We start from the raw sequence: 25,318 nt of genomic DNA, 5'->3' as shown, positions 1-25,318 counted from the left end.
TGTGTTTTCTCACTAATTAAAAACAGCAAAGAGAAATTAAACATGCAAGGAAGTAAATCTCTGAAGTCACAGCCAGGCAGGAGAGGCATTTGACGAGCATCTAGGAACCTGAACAGCATGCATACCATTTTCAAAAATAGCTCAGTAGTTTGATATCTGGTGATTTTCAACGACACATTTTAAAAAAAAAGTGATTCTTCTGATACTTCTTAATAAAAACTGTGCTTAGAAGATTGCCTTGAAGTAAGAAACACAAAATGACTACAATACAATTTGTATTACAATCAGAGGAATACCTCATTGGAGCCAAAATAATTTTATTTAGTAAACAAGAGTGTAGCTTTTTGGTGACTTTCAAGCCAGTCCACTCCACTGCTATTGATGTGACAAGACATAATACAATCCCAAGACAGCAGAGAATGCTGAAAACTTTTGAATATGGAGAATGGTTGAAATCCTAAGAAACAAAGAAAAAGTAACAAAATTATTCACTGTAAATTCTGTTTTAAAATTATTCTAAAAATACAAAACACAGGACTGAAAAAAAAGTAAGGAGTAAATCCTTTTTCCTCCCTAAATTAGATTGCCAATGATTTTCAGCCATCTTAAACCACGAATTATTATCCTTTGGAGAGGGGATTGTTTGCATGAAAATAAGAGATTAATCAGAAATTTAAAATAATTGAATACTACAAAAAAAAAAACCCCAAAAGATATATTTGATAATTTAATCTGAAGGAAAAAAAAACACCTTCAAAGCATTTATGACGGCTTTGTTGTTTCGCTGTATTTTTTGAATAGGAACATAATTTAATAATTTTTATTTTGAAATATTAATTTCATATTAAAACTCAGCATCAATAAAGCATCTTTTAGAGATGAAAGTATGACTCCAGTGAAATCATATATGCACATCCCAAATATTACAAGGATTATTTGTAGGCACTAAATCCCAACAAAGAAAACAATCCCAGTTCTAACAAAATCCCTCCACTACTGCTTTATACATACAGAGTATGCTGCTAGGTAACACTGTGGTCAGTTCCATGTGGAATTCATACAAAAATCAACCAAAAAAGCATGCTTATCATTAAAAAAATAAAAATAAAAATCTGTGTTTCCCATATGTTACAAGACCTGAAAGCCCTACTTGCAGTGAGAACAGAACAGTACAAGAAAAAGAAAAAAGAACTATGATATCAAAATTACTTTAGACACTCAGATTTAGGCATATCAGCTCAATGATGAAAACACAACAAATCTAGGAGAAGCAGAATAACAACGCACAAAATTTAACTGTTAGTTCTATTGCACTGCGTACCTGAAAATGCATTAACCTTCAAAATACTCTGGAGTGGCTCTATTACTAGAAATACAGCACATTGCATACAAATCTCAGAGCCAAGGTTGACAGCGGGAGATCACCACCAGTTAAATCATAAAAGGAAGGTGAATGAAATGCTGCATACCTCACAGTGAGAGCAGTTTTTCAGCTCTAGTTCCGTCTTTCCAGAAATGGCATCCGAGGTCCAGCGCGCCAGGCAGTAGTCGATGGCCACCATCACCGTGTGCTTCAGCAGCTGGGACAGAACCAGCAGTGGCAGAAGGAGGATTCCTGCTGCACTGAGATACTTGCCACAGGCTCTCCAGGGCATCTTTGCTCTCTGATGCAACACTGAAGACAGGTTGTCTTCATCATCACTTTCCGTTACTTCTTCTGCAATGCGTACGAAAAAAGTACAGCCGCACTGACTTACTTGTACACACCTTTCATAGGGACTGGCAAGTGGCAGCTACAAAACAGGTCTTATCCTACAGGATGAAGAGTGGCTTTAAGGTGAAATTACCTGCTCAGGCATGCATGTATTATCCTGCTGAGTTTAGTAGTAATGTATGCTAAAAAGATGCAAAAAACCTTAGCACTAGGTGATCAATGTCTTCAGCTATGTTTTTGCAATTTAGAAGTACTGTCTTGACAAAAATTAATTGCCTTTTTTTTCCTGTGTAAAACCTTAAACAAATGTGCTTAGCTACTGACAGGTTTGAAGCTGACCCAGCATAAATTACTCCATAGTATTCCTCTTTCATTATCAAATTCAAGTAGAAGAAAGAAACCTCAAAAGTTTGGAGGAAGCTATGGCTTCTGAATGCTTGAAACCACTGTAGTCCAGAGGTAAAAATCAATGGGAACAGCACTCTTACAAATTGTGACCCACCTGAAAAATTATTATTCTGTTGCCAATTTGAATTATGTTAATTCACTCTAATATAATTTAACTCTGAAACAGTAATGTAGTGGTACTGGGCTCAAAGGGTCCTTTTTACCTTCATCCTCTTCATCATCTTTCAGCAGAGCTTCACGAGAATACATAGTCCTCCGGAGATTTGTTCTTTCCAAAACAGTTTTTCTTTCAATAATAGTCTCCTAAAAAAAGGGACAGTTTATGTGTTTTCAACTAGAGAGTTAATAAAAAAATTACTAGCTGTGACAAAATTTGTTTCCAGTTAGGGCATCAGTGAAAAATAAAAGTGAGAATCTTACAGCAGGCAATCCTAAGTGATTGATTTGCTACCTCTGTGTAAAACCAAAAGATATAAATTAGATATCTGACATTTATTTCAGGTTGTCAATCCCGACCCTCTTGGAATCTTAACTTGGATAGATATCCCTGAATTAATAAGAACTAAGATTAATATCTCATTCTTTCTGTATTATAGTATTCAAGACAAAATGTGTTAATGATTTAGAGAGCTTGTGTAATAGGTAAATTCAGGCATATTTATAGAAGCAGTTGTCAGTATTTCACATTACCAATGCTTTTCCTAAAGAGGCCCAATTTTTTATTCCTTGAACAAGAATATTTTGATAGGGCTTCCTATCAAGAATGGATGCCAATCCTTGCTAATGCTTTCAACCTAAGAAAAAAGAAGTCACATTTTTTGCAAGTGTTGATTGCCCTGTCCATCAAAAACCTTCTCCAGCTCTTGGTCTTGCCGATTCATTAACGTCTTCCAGTGTTCAAAGAGCTCAGTCTCTGATTTCTGAATGTCCTTGAGTGTTCCTTCTCTCTGGATGTTACCATCCTTCATCGCAATTATCTAAGAAGTTAGAAACAGAAGCTGTGAGATAAATACCCATGTCTCTCTATTTATTTTAAAACTATGTGACTGTGCCTAGACAGAATTTTCTCTTTTCTTAAATAAAGAATATTTCTGCAAACAAATCTGTCTTCTAAGGCAAGAGTGAAGTTATCTCTTGACTCCATCCCCTTTACTCAACATGCTGCAAAACCAGAAACTTCCTGCACTTCACACTTTCGGAAAGGAAGGCTACTTTTAAGTAAGAAAGAAGAAGAATGAGGTCCCTGTCAGCAGACAGGAGAGTGCATTACTCTTCCTAAATAAAAGTCATTAGCAAGGTAAGATTTTAGAGTTCTCTTACCTCCTAAAAGGAAAAAGCTTTTAGCAACACACTGTGCGCAGCATGTTTTACCCTCAATCAGGCAATTAGATATGAGCATGCTGGCTTCACCGTCTGGTATCATGGACCTGATAAGGAAAAGCTAGGGAATTTGAATCCCTAAAGCTTTTAAAAGCATGAATAGGGGACATAGTTTGGAAAAAAAAAATTATATGTGCAAGACAAGGTCTGAAGGGTGTGGTTTCCAGGTTTATATCAGTGTAACTACATTATATACGCAATGTGACTACCTTCACTTTAGATCTGACAAGGAGAATTGGAAAATGAGGCATGTGGACATGTAAACCCACATGACAGCATTAGAAAATAGTTAATGCAATATTTATTTTTCTCTCTCCCTGGAAACTCAGAAATTACCATGGGCAGGTGGAGCATTAATCTATTCCATTTATTGCTAAGAATTTACACCAGAGGAAAGGAAAAAATAAAGCAAACAAGGATCTTTTTGTGGTCAATTTATTCAGGAAACCTGTAATTGGGCTGGACCTTGAATTCTTCTGAGGGTTTTGCTACAAAGATTTAGGAGGGCCATCATATATACTTCAAATTATATTTTATTTTAAATACCTTAATAAAATAAAGAAAATATTCCTGCTGCGCTCCATTGGGTAAAATTTAGTAAGGCTTAATGAGAGATGTGCTTAGGAAAAAAAATGGAACTCTCTCTTAATAAATATTTTTAAATTATAAACTTAATTAATACAAATTCTTCCTGCCCTACAGCGGGGTAGTTCCTATTTGGAACAGTGTATTTCATAAAACATTACTGAAACCCAATTAGAAGATAATAAAAATAAAATAATTCTCATAGAGTATCTCATAAAACACGAACACCTAGAAATGAGTCTGAAGAACAGAAAGCAGCTATAATATGATTATTTCTTGAGACAGCGTAACTGATGCTATAGTCTGTGCAAGCTGCAAAGGAGAGAGAAGTCCTGCTATGAGGCATAACTGCAGTCATCACTCCTCGTGGGCAAGACGACATGAGATGTTGCAGCTGGATAACTGCAGGAGAACTAAGTGCAAGGCCAATGTGAACCAATGAACTAAGAAAAAATTAAAAAAAAAACAAACCTCCTTACCCTACTTGATTTGCTTCATCTTTGACATTTGCAATTGCAAACTCTAATAGAAAGTATAACTTCATTTTTTTTTTCCTGTGAACTACAAGATCTAACAAAGAAATCTAACAAAACAATTGAATACTACATATTTCTTAAAAATTTGGCCAACATACAAAGGGTAAAAATGTTCTTGATACATTATGTACTAGTACTAACTGCAAGGAAATACTGTTTTTTTATCTTGTATTTCCATACACCTCAATTACCATAAACACACCATTTTCTGTGACAGCACAGACAAATTCCTAGTAACATCCCAAACAGAGGCAAATATGTTACACAAACATTTCATTGTTTTGAGATAAAAAAACGAACAACATTTTCCAATATAACTAGTGGTTTTGGGTACTCAATATATTTCAAATGCAGCCTGCTTTCATGAGATTATTAAGTACTAGCTCGATGAAAATCCAATCTCTTTAGGTGTTCTAAGATGGGAATCCCAAAATTATGGCACCCCAAACTCACTGGCTAATTTTCAAAAGATCTTTATTATGTCTCTTCTCACAAAACTACCACTTGGTGTAAAGACAAAGCAAGTTTTGTTTGTAGCAAGACATATGCATGCCATATCCCTCCTCAGAAAAAATGGGAAAAGCTTTCTTACCCAGTCAGCATGGGGTAAGTACTGCAGCTTGTGAGTTACCAGCACAATGGTTCGCTTGTCTTCCCGCAGCATTTTCAGGATCCCTTCTTGCATGAGATGGTCACTTAGGTGGATATCCAGTGCAGAAAATGGGTCATCCTGTCATGAGGAAAAGAGGTCAGCTTTTGGAGCCAGCATTTATGGGACTTCAGGAAACTGGCAGATTTTAATAAAATAAAACCAGTTAGATAAATATAGACAATCAAAAGAGGCCATCAGAAGATAATTTTTTTTTCTGAGGAATGGGTTTCTTCAATTACATAACAACAAGCTTGGAACTGTCTTTTTGCAGTGAGTACTCAAACATTCAGTAAGATCAGCTGTGAAAATGCTATGATTTTGTGAGGCTTTCTGGGAACAGCTCCTCTTCCGAGATGTTTCATAGCCTACGTAACTGCAGCAGAGTGCTTCTGTCAGACTCAAGACAATACAGCAATGTATGTCTATGGCATACACTACATAACTGTTCCAGGGACGGTGACAAAGAGCACATTTTTATTTCCCTTGTACATAATTGCCTTCTGATTTTTTTTTAAATCCATAAATAAAAACTCTATTAACAAAGAATCACAAAAGCAGAAATATTGATGATTTTTATGACTCTGCTCTGATGCTTGATTTATGGCCTAGATTATCTTATTGAATCAATGAATTATATGCAATTAATTTAGGCATAAGCTATAATCTGTGCCATCTTTTGGGGGACTTGTTTACCAAATCCTATTTATATCGAAATACAAATCTATTATTTCTGCTTGCAGTAGTGATACTGGCTGTAGGATTTACTTAGTACTATTATTTCATACTATTATATTACACTAAAACCAGGATTTCCTAAAAATCAAATCTTATTTTCTTTTCTTCAGATGTTTGCTGATAAAGTATGGTTAAATTTCAATTAAATCTGCTTTCTGAGTGATGTAATTTCCACCAGTTAGTTAAGGAAAGGTATAAGCAAAGAGGTGAGTGCTTTAGAAAATCCCCTTGAACTTTCATTCCCTTCAATTTTGCAACATTAGATACTTTAGTATTGTTGCTTTCCTGTAACTACAAAACCCAAAATATCTGAAATCAACAGTAAGATACATATGACCACTGAAATTCTAATAAATCAGAACATCATAGCAGAGAGCACTTAAAAAGTGCTTTTGAAACACAGTAACTTTCGACTGATACAGAATTTATTCTCAAAAATGTGTGTGCAACCTTGTGTGCACTGTGCTCACTGAGCAAGGATGCTTTACTGCTGCACTCTTCTGATCTGGCACAGACCTAAACATCATTCTGAGCCCCGAGTTTGTGCACAGCCACCTCATAGGCAATGTTGCACTTGTGCAAACTATAAATGCAGTTCACAGAACATTGCACTGTGGGGGCAGCACTCACCATATATTATTAAAGTGATGCATTGATTACAAGACACCTGAAAAAAAATGAGTTCATGCTACAGGACTAGTCCTGCATGCAACAACTAAAACATGCTGAGTGAATTAATGTAATTAAGACTAAAATATGTAATGTATTATCACATTACATTTTTTTCATATCTGCAATGATAACAAGAGGTTTAGAGAATACGAAAAGTTACTGAATATGAGCTGAACGTGAGAGAGACGTTTCATAAGCACATTTACAGAAGCAGTCCTAAAAATACTGAGTGTTTGCAAATACTAACATTCCTGATTATTTTTGAAAGATTAATAACTGGAAAAAAGTTTCAAAGAAGTTTCTAAGGTATGCAGGGAGGAAGTTAGGAAGGCAAAAGCTCAGCATGAACTCAGATTGGCCACTGCAGTAAAAGAGAACAAGAAATCCTTTTACAAATATATCAGTGGTAAGAGAAGAAACAAGGAGAATTTACACCCTTTACTTGATGCAGCGGGGAATGTGACCACTGAGGATAAGGAGAAGGCTGAGGTCCTCAACGCCTTCTTTACTTCTGCCTTTAATAGGCAGATCAGTTATCCTCAGGGCACTTTATGCCCTAATCTGGAAGTCTGGGATGCCAGGCCGAGTACACCCCCTGTGGTACAGGTGGAGACAGTTAGAGAGCTCCTTCTCCATCTGGACTGCCACAAGTCCATGGGACCGGATGGGCTCCATGCTAGGGTGCTAAGGGAGTTGGTGGGGGTGATTGCCGAGCCGCTCTCGGCCATCTACCAGCGGTCCTAGTTATCTGGGGAGGTCCCAGAGGATTGGAGGCTTGCCGATGTGACTCCCATCTACAAGAAGGGCCGTAAGGAGGATCCGGGGAATTACAGGCCTGTCAGCCTGACCTCAGTACCCAGGAAAGTTATGGAGCAAATCATCTTGGGTGAGATCACTCGGCATATGTGTGGCATCCAGGGGATCAGGCCCAGCCAGCACAGGTTCACGAAAGGCAGGTCGTGCTTGACCAACCTCATTTCTTTTTACGACTGGGTGACCAGACTGGTGGATGAGGGAAAGGCTGTTGATTTGGTCTACCTGGACTTCAGCAAAGCCTTTGACACGGTCTCTCACAGTATTCTCCTAGGGAATCTGGCTGCCCGTGGACTGGGTAGGTATACCCTTCTTTGGATAAAGAACTGGCTAGGGAGCCGTGCCCAGCGGGTAGTAGTTAATGGAGTCAAGTCCAGCTGGCAGCCTGTTACAAGTGGTGTCCCCCAGGGGTCGGTACTTGGGCCCATCTTGTTCAATATCTTTATTGATGACCTAGACGAGGGGATTGAGTGTACCCTCAGTAAGTTTGCAGATGACACCAAGTTGGGTGGTGGTGTTGATCTGCCTGAGGGTAGGGAGGCCCTTCAGAGGGATCTGGATAGGCTGGATTGCTGGGCTGAGCTGAATGGGATGAGGTTCAACAAGGCCAGGTGTCGGGTCCTGCACTTTGGCCACAATAACCCCATGCAGCGCTATAGGCTCGGAGCTGAGTGGCTGGAGGACTGTGAAGAGGAAAGGGACCTGGGGGTGTTGGTTGATGCTCAGCTGAACATGAGCTGACAGTGTGCCCAGGTGGCCAAGAGGGCCAACGGCATCCTGGCCTGCATAAGAAATAGTGTGGCCAGCAGGAGCAGGGAGGTAATCATCCCCCTGTATTCGGCGCTGGTGAGGCCACACCTGGAGTACTGTGTTCAGTTTTGGGCCCCTCACTACAAGAAAGACATTGAAGCCCTGGAACATGTCCAGAGAAGGGCAACAAAGCTGGAGAGGGGTCTGAAGCACAAGTCTTATGAGGAGCGGCTGAGAGAGTTGGGATTGTTTAGTCTGGAGAAGAGGAGGCTCAGGGGAGGTCTCATTGCACTCTATACCTTCCTGAAGGCAGGTTGTGATGAGCAGGGGTTTGGCCTTTTCTCCCAGGCAACAAGCAGGACCTGAGGAAATGGCCACAAGTTGTACCAGAGGAGGTTTAGATTGGACGTGAGGAAAAACTTTTTCTCCCAAAGAGTGGTCAGGCACTGGAATGGCCTGCCCAGGGAGGTGGTGGAGTCGTCGTCCCTGGCAGTGTTCAAGAGGCGGCTTGATGAGAAGCTACAAGATATGGTTTAGTAGCTGTGGCAGCAATGGTAGTGGGAAGACGGTTGGACTAGATGATCTTATAGGTCCCATCCAACCATGTGATTCTATGATTCTATGAAAGTTTATTTGTAGGTGCTTTTACATTATCAAACCATGAGGGAACCTGCTATTCTTAGGATATTATTAAGCGACCTGCACAAAAGGAGAAAAGTGACAAGACCAAATTACAGCCCAATATTGGATCTGCTGATTTGCAGCACCTGGCCCAACTGCTCTCTACCCTTCTGCCTTCTGGTCATTGCCTGGAAATGCCCCAGACGTGAAACAAGCAGGTATTGATCAGCCTAATTACAGGGAAAGGTCTAAGTAACCTCCCAGACTTCTAGGGATGACCTCTAATGTGCACAGCTTTTCTAATCCCATGTGACTCATGTCTTGCTGTCATAACAGCTGGATTCAAAGCTCCTTGAAAACCAAGCTTAAGAAGGAGGTCTTAAATTGGAAAGCCAGCAAGCTGACTACTAGTGAGTGAGTAGGATGCATCTGTTTTCCCACCTGCTAAGTTTTTAGAGCCTGCTCTCACTCCTTTTTCCATAGCACTTCTGTTGAGGTTGGGACAGGATATACAACAAGCAGTTCGGGGTGGGAAGACAGCTTCATTTGTTGCAGAAAGGAAACACCGCGGACACAGGACAACATTAATTTTAGGCCTGAGACAGCTTAGGAATTTCATGAATACAGCTGAAACTATTAAATTTCGAAGTAACAAAGATAAATACAAGGATCAAAAAGAAATTTCAGTAGAGTGAGAGGGGAAGCATCAGCATTTCAATTTGTATCCTAATACCTGTCTGTCTGCAGCATTCACAAAATGCTTCTTACCTGCAGGTTAGCTAACAATGGATATAAAATAAACTGCATATTTGGCTGAGCTCAGTGAAGCACAATGTTCTGTGTGTGTTACCCTTAAAATATTCTAAATGCTCACATCTCTTGCTTCTGTTTGCAGCATAAACATAATGGCTTCTACTCACCAGGAACACAACATTTGTCTGCTGGTAAAGTGCTCTTGCCACACTGATACGTTGGCGCTGCCCTCCAGACAGATTAATACCCTGGAGATAAGCAGGAGAAAAACAATCAGACAGTTATAAAAAGATCAACTGAATATTCATATTCTGACTGGATTCTCCCTAGAAGACTTTCTGGACAAAGAAACCCAGAGAAATTTTTCAAAAGTGTGGGCCTGCAGTTCAGCTGGGAACACAGTACACATCTTGTTAGAAAAGCCAGAGCATTCTGTCTAGAGCTGTACTCCATACACACCAGAGGGATGGGAAACGTTTCATGGTTTGTGGTGACATAATGGCGTAGGTGGCATAGACATTCTGCAGGCAGTCTAAACTAGACTTCTACTCAAAAGTTAGCCTTATTAATCTGTCTGTGTCCTAGTTTTTATTTTTTTTTTTTTTTATAATGGTATGCTGTCATACTACATCAGCTCCCTTATATACTCTAATCAGTAATTGCTAGCTGGGAGGTCAGACCATGCTGAGCTGAGCATTACCTCCTTCCTATTCTACTTGTTTTCAGCCCTTAGTCCCCTGCTACTGCCCTGCTCTAAGTTACTTGTCCTTCCTGTGATCCACCTGCAGTTTCACAAACACCTTAAGCTCTCATAAGCCAGCACTACTGCCAAAAGATGCTACCCCACCTTCTCTTTCCCCTCCACTTCCCTCCTCTTGTCAAAAACCATTTGTTTGGCTACACTATGAATTAGGTTAGGAACTAACCCATTTAAAATTAACATGGCAATGGAAATGCATCCTTAAATGTATCCTTGTGTGGGGCGGTTTGTTATGGTTTTGGGGTGGGGTTTTTCTGTGTTTTTTGTTTGTTGGGGTTTTTTTTTGTGACAGTGCCAGTATATGCCACAAATTTGACTTCTGTTTCCTTTCTTGTCACTCTCTAATCTTCTCTGATGCGATACAGCTTAGCTTGCCGTTGATTAAACACTTGCCCTTTTTGAAATGAAGGGGCTCTAAAAATCTTTGAATTATTTATTTTTATGTTCCTCCTAAAGAAACAGAAAAATGCACTGTGAACTCAGGATATCTGAGATAATGGCCACAGAATTAGTCACACATTCTATAGCAGCACATTTAAATCATTGCATCTCAGATAAATGACAGTGTTTCCACGTCTACCGAGCAATGAGCTTTCAGACTAATGACCCAAACGTACACTTAACTAAGATTACCTTTGTTGCCAAATAACCGGTAAGATTTTAAGAACACAACAAAATAATAAAAACCCCTCTATATATTTAAAACAAAAATAGAAGGCTATAGCTGTTTACTGACCCTCTCTCCAATCTGGGTTTGGTCTCCATGAGGGAGAATGTCAATATCAGGCTGGAGGGAGCAAGCATCAATTACTGCTTTGTACCTGCAGAAACAAAAAAGGTAATGCAAAATCCACACAGATACTGCTAAAGAAGCACATTTCCTACCTGCAGAGGAACAAAAATTAACCAGCTGGAAAAAATCACACAGTGGAAAGCGTATTTGTTAGCCACTAATTGTTCTAATGGGATCTCTTTCAATCACAGGCAAGTAAGTAACAGTCCAGCTAAGAAAAATCATCTTAGGTCAGCTTCCCAATTAAAAATATTTGATAGTTAAAACTAGGCAAAACAAGCACAACTTCTTCCACAGTATATGCTATGGTTTAGCATTTAGTTTTCTTTTTATGCCCAGGGCCTTTGTTTCTTGTTTCAATATCCAAAGATGACAGAAAAAAAAAAATGTGTGTAGGATGTGAATACATAGACAACCACTTATTTTAAAAGTGGGGGGATGGAATACCAGCAATTAACTTTTAAATATTTTAGAAGGTTTGGTGGGCACTTATACTGAATAAAAAGGCAGCCCATTAATCCTTCACAATGTACCAAACACTGAAACTGTAATAAACAACATTCCCACTCCCAAACGGTTAAGGTCCTTTTCAGACAGTTAAACTAGTTAATTAGGTGTAAGAAGAGAATACCGCATGCTAAACAAACACAGTCCTCAGAAATGAACACACTTCTACATTTAAGTTCAAGTGAGACTGAACTCTGTCCCTTGTGTCCTTCAGGAAAATCATGGTCAAAGGGGGACTGTGCAGAACTCAAGGTCTTTTCTCATGTTCAGGCAGATGCAGTACATCTGTTACTAGAGGGAGATGGGGACCCATGCTTGACCTGAGGCCTATGCAACTCCATTATTTAGCTAATAGGGGAGTAAAGCATGTAACAGTGCTGAAATCCGTTACCTCTGTTTGTTAAAAGGGCTTTCAAATGTGATATTCTCTTCCACCGTGGCATTGAGCAACCAAGGCTTCTGTGATGCATATGCTACTGATCCTCTTTTCCTGGAAAAAAAACCAGAATTCCCAGCTTACCAAGTGCAGTAGGGGTTATCAGAAACCATTTTCTTCTAAAGGAAGAAACTGCTAATAAGTCTTCAAAAACACTGTTTTTCATTTCTGTTCTTTAGGACAATCAATAGCTCTCTCATCAAGGAAATACATAAGATGTTAAATTTCCAACAGAATTCTGAAATTGTTTACCTAACTGAGTTTCAGTTTGTTCTCTCTTTTTCTGCTATGAGGTTGGTTTCGAAGAGGCTAGCTCAGTAAACCTGCTTCTTGAGCAGTGCAGATGACAGGAAAAAAATTACCAAAGACTGAATTCCAGCTCTGTTTGGATAGCTGGAAGAAAATTACCAGATTGAATCTCGTCTGTTTGGATAGACTAATAAAAATAATGTACAGCAGATCACTATTTAGGCAACACATTTCAGGAGAGACATTCTAAAGTGGTATTTTAAAGGTACTTAAAAAAAAATAACAACTCCACACATGCACAAAGGCAATTCCTCCTGCCCCCACACATTTATTTTCCCCATTCTAGGAAGAGAACTTGAGTCATAAAGTAAATGTGTAGCCAAGGGTAAAATCTTTCTACCTCTATAAAGAGAAGAAAAGAGAACATAGCCAAAAAATATTTGCTAGATTTCCCCCTGTAGAATTGCCCCCAAAACGTACCATCAGAAGGGGCAACTTATCAGGGAATGGTCAACAGGATCTCGCCATGCATATTTTATTTCACATGAATTATTATTATTACTATTTAAAAATAAAAGTATCTGCCTGGTAGTGAAGTAGTAGTGCTTTTGTGGCAGTTGTGGATCTCAGTAAGGCAGAGCTGGGAGAAAGGCAACATTTTTTGTTTACAGCAACTGATACCATTGGAAAACTCATTGGCATATCACTGTTTCCCCAGAAAAGGGCCAAAAGAGGGATCATCCGCCTAAAAGTATCTCTATTTTCTTTCCAGCTATATCAGCTAATCCAATAAAAAGATAGGACCTCTCACCCAAATGTAGCCTTTGTCTGCTAGACAGCCATTACAGCAGCCTCTTTCTAGTTGGACCTGAACGTGATTCAAACCGTGAGCTGACAAAATACACCAGGCGCTTTATCTTTTTTTTTATCCGGAGGTAAGGTCACTTGCCCTGCTCATTTTTTCAGGCTTTCACCAAGCTTGTTACAAGTCATTATAGGATCCAATTGTCTTTGATAACCTGAAAGAATACACAGTTACACTACCCTGCTAACATGCTTCCAAGTTCAAATGTCTGATGGCTCATTATAATTTAATTATGTTTTATGAATTCTCTTTATTGGAAAATGAAACTGAAACAAACAACAAACAAAGACAGAAAAAATCCCCTAGGCAGCCCAGCTCGTACTCCCAAAATCTAATTCAAAGAGTTTTAAGTTCTGCCTCAAGAGGGAAGCATTTTTTCAATTAGTATGAAATTCTCATCCCAATGATCGAGAAAAAAATTGCTCTGAGCATTCCAAGATGAACCTGTATTCCTTTCCTTTTCATCACTTGAAACTGTGCCTTTGCTGCTCTTAATTCTCAATGTGATTGAAAAGTTAATTTATTCTAATTTATTTTTTGAAAAATAGTAGCAAACCTTTGAGGAAAATGTTTTTACAACTTCTGTAAAAAGTGTTCTTTTGTTCAGTAATGATATGGGCACTGCCAGTAAGATGCATTCCATGCTAAGAACCAGCACAATGCCTGGGAACACGTTTGGCTTGCATTCTGCTTTTAGGCCATCAGTGAGAATTAATTACTGCAAGTAACTGCAAGGAATTTGGGAAGAAGCAATGAGCTTGACAAAACTCATTACAGACTTAGAATTTAGTAAATCCTTCTAAATTAATCTTAATTGCAAATTGACACTAGCATGACATATCAGGGCAGATCATTTTTTGACATAAGCAAAAAGCTTGCAAGTGCTTGCTTGTATGAGAAATCTATTGCATGTCTACAGTGCTTCTCACAGTAAAGAGACAATCAAACAAAATTTTTACTGAAACTGTGAGAAACATGTGGCCAAAAATCCAGAGAACAAAATATTCTGAAAGGGAGTGCACAGCACTGTCTCTGAAAGCCTGCCTTGCACCTGCCTACGGTTTCACACTTGAAAGACCGAATGCAAACAAACGGTTTAGCAAAGACTTATGAGGAATCTATTCTGCAGGTGGAAGTAATCGCCTGCTACCCCCAAACTGCATAAACAAACATGCTTTTTCATCAACGGTCTGTAATATTTTTCCTCTGATAACACAAGATAGACTGACTATAGCCTTTTAATTATCAGAGAGGCAGATAGCAAAATCCAACCTTAGATTGAATAGGGAAAACTTTCCCTGAGCTCCCTGGAGACTATGTGCTTTGGCTAATATAGAATCAAGGCTGTTCATTAATCTAGAATCAGAAACAACACTGTCAAGATTGTGTGTTTAAAGTTATTACTCTGTCTTCACATTTCATTTGGTTAAGTCCAGTAGGCTCAGTTTACATTCAAGATCACAGAAAATAAGACTAGTTAAGGGGCACTTCTATATGAATCTCAGTGCCTTAATAAACCTATCAAGTCCGAAATGTTGGTGATTTTTAAAAGAAAATAGATGCACTTAAAATGCAATGGACCTACAATTATAACAGTAGAAGAAAATACACATCGCAAAGCCTTTCCTGTGTGTTTTTCATAGCTGACTACAGTTTTACCTTGATTATTTTGCACAATTAATGAATTTCTAATATCAGTCAACAACTCAAAATCAAATGTTCTCCAGATACAAGAGAAATGTGTATTGTCCTGTCCTATACTATTACTGCATGAGCAAAAAAAAATATGCTTCCATTATTTTCAGCCTGATGGCAGGTGATAGAACATTCTGATATTGCCAGTCTTGACTATTCAGGAGCATACTTTTTTAAACTGCAAAACTTGTATTAAACTGCAAGGGTCACTTGCTTGTTTTTACTTCTAAGTTTTGCAGTAGCCGCATACAGAGACAACCCATTTGCCTTCTACAGAGGAACAACTCACTAACTGCAGACGCTTCTGAAGAATGTTCACAGTCACAGAAAGGCTGAGGTTGGAAGGGAACTCCGGAGGTTCCCATCAGTTTTTCAAGTGTTGTACCTGAATTCCATGTCCACAGGAGATTCTTTCTCTGGGCTGCAGAAAACAAACACAAGGGTTATTTTTTAAAAAAAAATTCAATGATTTTTAGACAACACAAATAATACCTAAAGTGCTATCACTATGCTATAATTAAGAATACAAAATGACTGCATAACAGAAATAAAACTCTCTTAAGTATGCTAAAATTCTGTACTATGTGATATTGACCTAAAAAATGTATGGTTAAAGCTTCAGTTCTGAGAAGTGCTAAACAACCTTGTAGAAAGTATTCAACACCAATGAGCAAAGTTCACAAGACTTTGGCTTAAAATAGTCTCTGTTCTGAGAACACCAAAAATGTTCTACAGGATGCTAGTGCAACAAAACCACCAGACATATTCCTACAGCCCTTACCCAACATAACTAGGATTCCCAGAACCTCTGATAATGTTGGTAATTGTTTCACACAGTCTAATATTCTTTCCTATTTTTTAATATGCTTGCTGTACTGTTGTGCATGTTATCTTACTGATTGCTGTCCACCCTCATAACAGTTGAATGTCAAATTCAAACATGTGAATGTCTAATTCTGATTGTATTTCCCTGGTATCTAGATGGGTTCAAATGGTTTCCCTTTGTCTTGTCACAGAAATTGCAGTCTCTCTTCTACAGAAAGAACAGTGGGATTTTCAGTGTCCTTTACCATGATGCTTAGTAGTCAGATACATGAAAGTCTCTCTTATACTACACACAGATGGCAACAGAAGTTTTGCAGGACTCAGTCTGACAACCCGGTAATAAGTCTGAGGAATAAGGTAAAGCAGAGAAAAGAGGCTGATAGAATAGTTGGTGCATCACAGAACCAAGAAAATATTCTCTCCAGCAGAAGACACACGGTTTAGCAAAAGGGTGCACAAGGGACATCATATCACATTGTTCCTCTGCTGATTTCAGTAACAAAGTTCTCATTGACTTCAGCAGGGACAGGATTGTCACTTTTACAAGGTTTACCATTGCAGAGGTTCGTGCACCACACTAAAATGGCAACCATGTCAGAAAGCTTTGCTCTCAGTTGATTTGGTAGCTATTCCCAAAATGCAAGTTGAGCTATGTTCACCAGGTAAAACTAATTTCCATGCAAGGATCCCTTTAGAACAGATGGACTAATCCGCTGCTTCTCACACTTCTCAGTTTGTGAGTGCCTGAAGAATGCTAGGTGAGAAAATAAACTTAAGACAGGATGTAAAAAATGAAGAGAAAGGTAACGGGGAAAATTTGCTTTAATAAATAAAACATTTAAAGGTTATTTATCATATTTATAATACTTGATACTATTTTTTAAAGTGTAGCATTAGGGAATAATATGGTTCAGACTTTAAGAGAAGGATTTTCAAAGACATACGGGAAAGTTAGGATATGATTTTCGAAAGCACCAAATGGCAATGTTTTCATAAAGGAAATCCAGCTCTTATTTTCATAAGTCACATAGATGGTTTCAGAAATTGTATCCTAAGCGAATTAGTATGGTAAAAGTTTCACTGATTTTCAGAATTCTGCCTCTGAAAATCTTAAGCATAGATTTTAGAAACCTTTGATTCTTCCTATTGCAATCGATTCAGTAGGAAGACCAATACAATACCATACCTGACATCTTCCCCCGTCTCACTGTCAGAAGCACAGCTGCATCACAAAGAGAAAGCAAAGACTGTTTACTTAACTAAGAACAGGCAATCTGCCCCAGAAAGAAAAACTATTAAATTCCACTTAGTGCACAGACTGTAAACAGTATTTATCACAGAGCTGCAGTGCAGCATCTGTTCCTTCTACACAAACTGACTTGATTTTAGCAGTCAAAAAAAACTTTGGTGACAGTTTTTTACCTTATAAATGTTTAATTTGACTCAACAAATAAAATCACCTCCACTCTGTCCTGAAGGTGCTAACAGAACTGAGAAGTCCTAGTGTGACAAGAATGCAGTTCCATTAAAAAAAGGAAATTTTCAGGGAAAACAAACTGATAATTTGTGAAACTGTACTTTTCCATGGCAGTAACTGCACCTTTGCAGCATATAATGGGTTAGTTTGAACCTCAGATCCCACCTTCCGTTGCCTTGCAACAAGCTGCGTTCTGTATCAGCCCTGTCCTTGGGGGGATGCGCCTCTGTAAGCGTGGGCAGGTCTGAGGGACGGACACCTTTTGTTTCTGCTGTTTTTGAACGTGTACCAAGATGTTCACAGATAGAGTAGTCTCAATAGGATGACTGGCCATACTTATTACTGATGCTAAATTCAGTTCCATTGAAAAATAATTTAAAATCTGTGTGTCGAGCTGTATAGAAGAATCAAGGAGGGACAAAGCTTTTCATGCTTTAAAGAGGATAGTCTCATTAACTTTATGCCAACACCATTTGCTTACACATATCCGGGAAAGAACACTGTACCTCCAGTTCAAAAGGTTGGTTTGAGACACTTTGAAAAGTGAATACATAGTAAGCAATGACCACATCTAAATTCACTTTGAGAGAACCAGCCAGCCACTAATATCTGTATGCCAAAGGCTGCTGTACCAAACAAAGATTTTTCACAGTTACCTCACTCTCCACTGGTCCTTAGTGACCATGTCAACTCAGTGGCGCCTTTTCTAAAAATCCATTAATCTGTTGCATATCATTAAGTAGCAGCACATTCTTTACAGAACTATCAAGGGGCTGAAACGGGGACTATCTTTTCCAGCCTTTCCATGCACAACACAAGGACTCTGAACAACAAACATTGATTCCTGCTTCATGGACCACCCCAAAGAAGACCAGGCATCCATTCTACTGGGGAACACCCTGGTAACTCATGAGATATAGAATTTAGGCATGACAGTGACTCCCTCTCCACAGTGCTCTTCTCCTACACCAGCCTGTGGGACAGGCAGAAAGCCGTGCAGCTGATAATCCATCAACATCCCAGAGTAAAACAAGGTGCAGCAGTCCACAGCAATGTCGCAGCTGTTTCTGCTGACTGTGTTCTTTTGTTATACAGCCACAGGTGCCACAAGTTTCATAGGCAGGTCATTGGCGGATCAATTCCCTGATCTGTGTTTATGGTCTGTAGCTGGAAAAACTTAATTCTCCATTTGGAGTTTTATCTCAGCCTTTTCAACCCACTTTATCTCACTTTCACTTTGTTTTATCCCTCCTTTCCCCCTCTTCCTGCATACTCCTGGCAATTAAGGATGCTTTTATCTTCTACCAGTGTTGAAATATCAAAGTAATGTATGTTTGATAATGAGATCTAGATCTAATTTTTCAAGGCATATGGATTTCTAAAGATGCAAATGTGTGCCTACTGAGATTTTCAAGCCTTCAGATATCTATTTCCAATTTAAAGAAAATCAAATTAAGTACCTGGATGTTTCTGAAAACTCCAGCAAACACTTATTTGTAAAAATCAATGTATTTTTTAGGCAGCAAGATAGCTTTAAAAATATTGTCATTTGATGAAAACAGTCAACTCAACATTGAGTAGAAGAAAATCTACTGTTAACAATATTAACAAATCTAGCACTCCTTTCACATTATAAGAACTTTAGATTCACATGGGAGTATAAATGTCCTGTTTAGAAACAAATGACAATTTTGTTTGAGCTATTTCTCATTTAGGTCAATTTTCTGATATTATTTACTCCAAGAAGACTTGATCTTGAACTGTGACTTTAAAAAGCGAGATACTGTCCAGACGAAATTCGCATGCCATATACTATAATTATTTACTCAATAACCAATACTATTTATCATCTATTCAGAATGTAAATAATGATTTATCTATTTTGGTTAATCTCTAACCATATTATAAAATATTTATGCTGAGATACTCTCAGCCTGCTTTGGTCAAGGGGCAGTAATCTGAGACGGATCTTCCAGCACACACTGTAATACAAACAACAAAAAATCACAAATGAGCCAGTGCTCACTTCTCATTAGCTGATTTCTAGCCTAGGAAAAAATTACATGTATTTTTAAGGTTTTGAAACAAATAATTTTTATAGGAAGCAAATAAAGATGATATGTAGTTAATCCTGTTTTATCAGTAGAGCATGGATGCACAGAGGAGGGAAATGACTTATGCAAGGTTATCCATTAGGCCAAAGGAAGGGCCAGGAATAGAATCCAGATTTCCTGAGCACCGAGTGACATGTCAGCAGGATGAACCCATGGTCTTCATAGCTGTGACCTTGGAGGAAGGGAAGGGGAAGGGAATTTGGAATGAAATAATTAGGACTATTCTGTAAGGTGAACAACTGAAGCCAAGCACTTTTCTCATCCCAAAGAAAGAGCTGTAACAAGGATCTAACTTATTTTGGTGACACATTTTATTGCCTGAGCTCAGGCTACATGCTCTGATGATTACTTGATAAGACCGCTCTCCTTGAATCTGGGATAATGTTGCATGTACCTGGTCAGGGATTAATATTTTCTTATCAAATTAAGGGAGCTTTCATCTGATAGCTTTACAACACAGGTGTGCAGCCTACACTGACTCCATCCATCATTCTGAATAGACCAGTGCACATGGCAGCAGCTCTGAAAGATGAGACAAAATATAATTTGCCCCAGTGCAGCCAGCACTTTCAGTGCTAAGATTGTTTCAGCCACAAGTCCCTTTCTACATATCTGACAGATAGCAAAGCAAATGTGGTAACAACTGAATTTTACCTTGTGATACTTTGGCACATATAGAAGACACGAAAACCAGTTCTGACCTTTACAGTGTTGTGAAGTACATACTTCTAAACAAGTGCTATTTAAAAACACAGTCTGATCAGAACCATCATGTAATCTGTTTTAGTTTAGCTTCAGACATTCAAATTGCACTTCTTAATCACGTTATGTCATCTGTAAAAAATTACAGCCTTGCTGAAATGAAATTAGTTCCCCTAATAAGGCTGCAGGAACTCTGTATGGCTCCTCACCATACTCTGATTTTCTGCTTAGGGAAGTATGTTTTAGTGCATAGATCACCACATTCTGGAATTTTGTCTTCTGTTCTTGTCTTCCTCACCAGCTGAAAGGGTCACCTTCCTACATTCCATTTCCCTCGCCTTTAAAATAAGGAACCTTCCTTCCTTGTGCCATTACTATTAAAAGATGTGCAATTCTGAGTAGTGTAACTGGCTTACACATGAAGGCTGGACATAAATAATATCTCTCTACAAACACTCAAGGAATTTGTGAGGCCTGTTTCACAGAATCAGTACAGAACCCATTGGGTAGCAATGACCCTTTGTCCATCAGAGTGTGTGGATTTTATTTACAGTTGCACTGTTCCTTCATTCCCATCAGTGGGAAATAAAAGTAATTTTTTCTCTAGGTTCTTCTGCCATTTGTCAAGCTTTACCTACAAATAACTGTATTCCAAAAGACAAAGTGTAGTCTGTATGGCTAGAAGTCTAGTACTACAAAATAAACAGGCCAAAAATGTTCACACACATTGATCAGATCAGACAGTGTACTAGAGAAGGCAGCAATTTACCTGAAATCACATGCAGAAGCTGCAATATATTATACCACTGTCACTTTGCTTGAAGGTCAAGAGACCAAGTCCTAACCGTACAGCTGGTGGAGTTTGGTAGCATTTTCTTTCCTCCCTTCATGGCCAGTACAAAAGTTAGACACAAGTATAACCTTTATCTGGCTGTGAGAGTGCAGCTGCTGTGTCCTCTTGGGAAAGGAGGGAAGGATGTGACTATCTCCCTCTTGTCAAATTGGGCAGGATGCGCTGGGGGAGTACCCTGAGGTCACTACTGCTTATAAAAAAACACTTCAGTTTCTCAGGCAGTGGAGCAGCGCTAGGATGGAGCACACAAAAGCAGAGCCAGGGACCACTCCTGGTGAGCCAGTAACTCTTTACAGCTCTATTCAAAGACATGAGCTCGGGCCTGAAAGTGCAAATGCCATTCTGTAGCAGCACAACACCTCGAGCTAATTAATTCTGATTCCAAATTAGTTACGATTTCACTCAGGTTATCTTGCTGGAGTGCAGAATGCCCAAGTATGGTTCTCTATTCCTATCAATGGAGTAGATGCCTTGTTTGACCCTGGCTGGGAGTTCTTTCTGATGTGCTCCCCTATCACTTAGGGTAAGGTTTTTGTCTTGACTGTACACCTAAAAAATTCCTGACTCCACAAACAGATTCCCAGGACAGATTTGGTCTTTTTTTCTGCATTACTACCCAATTCAAGCTGGAATTTTTAAATAGCACTACCTGCTCCAGAATACGTTGCCAGAGATCTTCTGCATCTCACCAAGTATGGCTAGCAAGAGAGATGACTTACCACAGCCAACCTGTCCCACAATCATTGTTAGCTGACCTGTGAGAGACGAGGGTGTATATATAAGCTTCTGATTTACCAAATGCTCATGTAAAAACATCTTATTCTGTATATCTGATGTCATTTTGTACCTTGAGGGATTCGGATGTCAATATTGGACAATGCTGGAGGACCTTCCGGTGTCCAAGTGAAAAATCCATTTGTGATCTATGCCAAGATGGAGAAAAATAAGAAACAGAAAACTGGCTTTAGAATTGACTTATTTTTTTTCAATATCAGAGACATTTCTTCTGTTTTCATTACACTAAGTAAGCATAGGAACAGAATTAGTCATTACTCAATGCAGGAAACAGATCTTCAAGTGACTGATTGTAAAGGCCTGTATTCTGACGTGCAAGAATCTCTGAACTCAAGCAAGCACAGCCATCAGAAAACTATGAAAAATTCCTGAGGAAAAAGAAGTTGCTGTTTAGAGTTTCTTTTGTTTTGTTATTTGTAAAGTGGGCATATGAAATAAGTGAAATGATTCTGACATGACAAAAATTATATATACAGGGTCGTGGCTTCCTATCTGCAGAGCAGTGAATGTCACTCTAAACACATTGCAGCTTACACAGAAATTACATGGTCCAAATTCCAAGCAGATTTGCAGAACTTTCCACAGAAATTAGATGTTGGTGCCTATCCTATTACAGGATTTTCCTTTGTATTTTTGATATGATTCTCAGACAACCTAGGGTTTGCTAGATACAGAAATCTTTTTACTGAAAAAAACTAAAAACAAGAATCAAAGCCTGTTCAGGACTTCAAATGGAGGAGATTTCCATGGATACTGTGAAAAATAGAAAACGGGAGACAATTTTAAAATGCCTGTATTTACACAGGACCCTCTCTCTCACTTTTTCAGAGCCACTGAAGCCTTCAAAGCCTTTCAGGAATGCAAGGCACAGCATGTTTTGATCTGAGAAGAGTGGAATGGAACACTCTTATCATACCCTGGAGAAAAAAAGTGATACTCTTATCTTGGGAAACAACTGGAAAAAAATGAACAAAAGAAAGTGCAGTGTTCATCCCTCTAGTTTAGCAACTGCAGGAGTTCGGTGACCCAGGTGCCGCTGGTGAACACGATGTCAGCAGATGGAGCCAAAGATTATAGCTGGTCCTGCCTTTCTATTCAAGACCTCATAAATACTGTCCTTACAGAGGTTACTGCTCTGGCCTCTCCTTTGTGACACACTCCTTTGTTAACACTCCGGGCTGTCTTTTGATGCAACACTCCACCCAAAATCCTCACTCAAATATTCCTCTTATTTTCCTGGAAGTCTGTTCAAGAAGAATCCTGCACCAAAGCAGGACATCAGATTACAGCCTCTAAAAAAAACCTGAAAGCACTACCAGTTGTCCTACTTAGTCCTATGAAACTGAATTATTCACTCTCTTGTGCCAGAAATGCAAATGTAATAGCAGACTTCCAAAATAAACAGCATCATTGCTATAACAACCATCAGGATTTTTATTACTTCTGGTCATTTCTATGGCAAATCAAGAGCATCAGTCCTCAAACTGGCATGGGTAATTTTATTTTTTTCTTCAAAGAAGTTAGGTCTTTGGGTGTTAGTTTTTGATACTAAGAATTTCAAAAGAGGAAAGGAATACCCATGACAAGATAATTTTAGGAATGTGTAAACCAAATTATTTTCCATTTTCTTCATATCATTTTTCTGTACATTGGAAATGGAAGAAAGAGTCTGGCACACATAAAAGGTTGACCACATGAACTTTCAAGGTTGCTTCCAACTTGGGCTGTTCTGTGTTCTAAGTTGGAATTTTTTGTCCTGAGAACAGGGCTAATGACTTAAATACTTCAAATAGGAAATTGCTGAGTGAAATCTAGAGGGATATACACAGCTAATCACAACATCGAGGTCAATAGTCAATTCTTAAAACGGAAGACATAGAAAAGAAAGGTGGAGGTTAATCTCTGACAGGAGCACAATACTCTGACAGTTCCCATCAAATGCTGGTACTTGCATTTGAAACTGCCTTCAGAATACAAAAGCGATTATTAGTGAGCTATGGTAACAGTGTTTTTAGAGTGACCTTCATATCACCTTTACACAAAAATCATCTGCTTCTGTGATGTTAATGGGTCTTCTCATGTGAGAGGCGTAATTGTTCCAGTCCTCCCTGGCAGGCCTCTTGCGGTTAACAACTTTGAGTGGCTGTGCAAAATCAGAAAGACAGAAATAAGTAGTAATTGGTGGCAGTACCAGCAAAATGTCCTAAACACAAGCAATCATATTATGACCTATGTAGTTCATGATATTAAATAGAGTTTTTGCAATTGCAAGAAATAATCAGTAGGAAATGGAAAGGTAAAAAATTTATTCCAGGTACAAATTGCTCCATTCACTTCACGTGCAATTAAACAGCACTACTCACCACTGCTTGGTATTTGCTGTGATTATCTGCGCTTCTTATCTCTGAAGATTTATCATGCTCTTCTCCAATTTCTTCACTTGACAGGAATTCACTCAGTTTCTGCACACTGAAAGGGAAAAAACAGAATAACATCTTAACCTGGAATGCAAAACTTTTGTTCACTGAAATGTTTATTATACAGCATCCCTTTCAGTATTTCAACCACTGTCTGCTGCATAGTTTGTTTGTTTTCACTGTGTTACAGGCATATGAAAACGTGCACAAGAAGTTACTGCAAGGAAGCTGACAAAGCCTTCCCCGTTGTCTAATAACAGCTCTGATATTTTAATGGTTTGTGCAGGTGCTTCTCAAGTCTTGTCTTTTCTGATACTACCAGAGAGATTACACAAAACATTTTTTCAGGCATTTGGTGGGAGGTAGACCAGCTACAACAGTAGCTCATTTCGAAGCCACATGCTGAAGTAGAATTAATGTTATTTATGTTACTGAAATGTTGCACAGTAAGCTCTACTGAACAGTCTTACAAACACTAGCAGTCTGATGAAATCCCTACACTGAGAGCTAAATTCAATGCTATGATGAAATTCGAAGTATGTGAGGTAAGATAATAAAGGAATATACCTACCTTAACGGAACAGTGTTCAACAGATGAGATATAAAAGGAATCCTGGCAACCAGTAACAAAGGAGAAGGCATAAAATCTTCACAAGCTGCTTAAGATTTAATTAGCTAAGAGATAATGTGCCTTTATTATGACATTTAACAGATCATGGCATCAATTTTATCTCTGTACCTGACTTTATAAAGTGTATGTCTAATCTACTCACAGGGACAGCAAATTAAATTTGTAAAGGAAGTGGATTGAATAATGAACTCAACATCAAAGGGGCTCAATTAGCTGGAAATAAGTTAACTATCATTCTCCAAAATGATAAGGTGTCAGAAGGCCTTAAGTTCCTAAAAATAAACTTATGGACAAGGACAGAAAAAATGGATTTCAATATTTAGCCTTAGGCTAACTGGGGAGAAACAGGCCAACGATGTCACTGTAGCACAGTGATACATGGCTACCTGTTAGTATGAAAATCTTAAAAAATAAAAATAAAAACCCCAGCATTTATTTTGCAATCCACTGCCAGAGATGTCTTCTTCAGAAGGAGACTTAGTTTCCTCTAAGAAGCTCAGGAAACACTCTACTGGTGTCAAAACAGTGCTTGGACCAAGGCAGCACAGGACTGCCCATGGCAGACTCCCTGATCAGTTAC

General features: G+C 38.7%; 1 protein-coding gene across 4 annotated transcripts in view; it reads right to left on the bottom strand.

Annotated features, from left to right (window-relative positions):
• The window catches only part of ABCC8 (ATP binding cassette subfamily C member 8), an 85,576-nt gene that overhangs the window by 18,478 nt on the left and 41,780 nt on the right, over positions 1-25,318 (bottom strand). For all 4 annotated transcript variants that reach the window (XM_086748031.1, XM_086748030.1, XM_086748033.1 and 1 more), the window contains 14 exons: positions 24,054-24,159; positions 23,723-23,833; positions 21,743-21,818; positions 21,545-21,650; positions 16,936-16,971; positions 15,310-15,345; positions 12,071-12,169; positions 11,116-11,200; positions 9,787-9,867; positions 5,216-5,353; positions 2,974-3,099; positions 2,326-2,425; positions 1,470-1,717; positions 297-457 (listed from right to left, as the gene is read on the bottom strand). In XM_086748031.1, coding sequence (XP_086604157.1) covers positions 297-457; positions 1,470-1,717; positions 2,326-2,425; positions 2,974-3,099; positions 5,216-5,353; positions 9,787-9,867; positions 11,116-11,200; positions 12,071-12,169; positions 15,310-15,345; positions 16,936-16,971; positions 21,545-21,650; positions 21,743-21,818; positions 23,723-23,833; positions 24,054-24,159 — 1,509 coding nt within the window. The remainder of the gene's footprint in view (positions 1-296; positions 458-1,469; positions 1,718-2,325; positions 2,426-2,973; positions 3,100-5,215; positions 5,354-9,786; positions 9,868-11,115; positions 11,201-12,070; positions 12,170-15,309; positions 15,346-16,935; positions 16,972-21,544; positions 21,651-21,742; positions 21,819-23,722; positions 23,834-24,053; positions 24,160-25,318) is intronic.

Source organism: Chlamydotis macqueenii, chromosome 5 (genome assembly GCF_036417535.1).
Source record: "Chlamydotis macqueenii isolate bChlMac1 chromosome 5, bChlMac1.mat, whole genome shotgun sequence".
NCBI classification, from domain to species: domain Eukaryota; kingdom Metazoa; phylum Chordata; class Aves; order Otidiformes; family Otididae; genus Chlamydotis; species Chlamydotis macqueenii.
The sequence above is the reverse complement of the archived record's forward strand: the minus strand, read 5'-3'. Positions and strand labels throughout refer to the sequence as shown.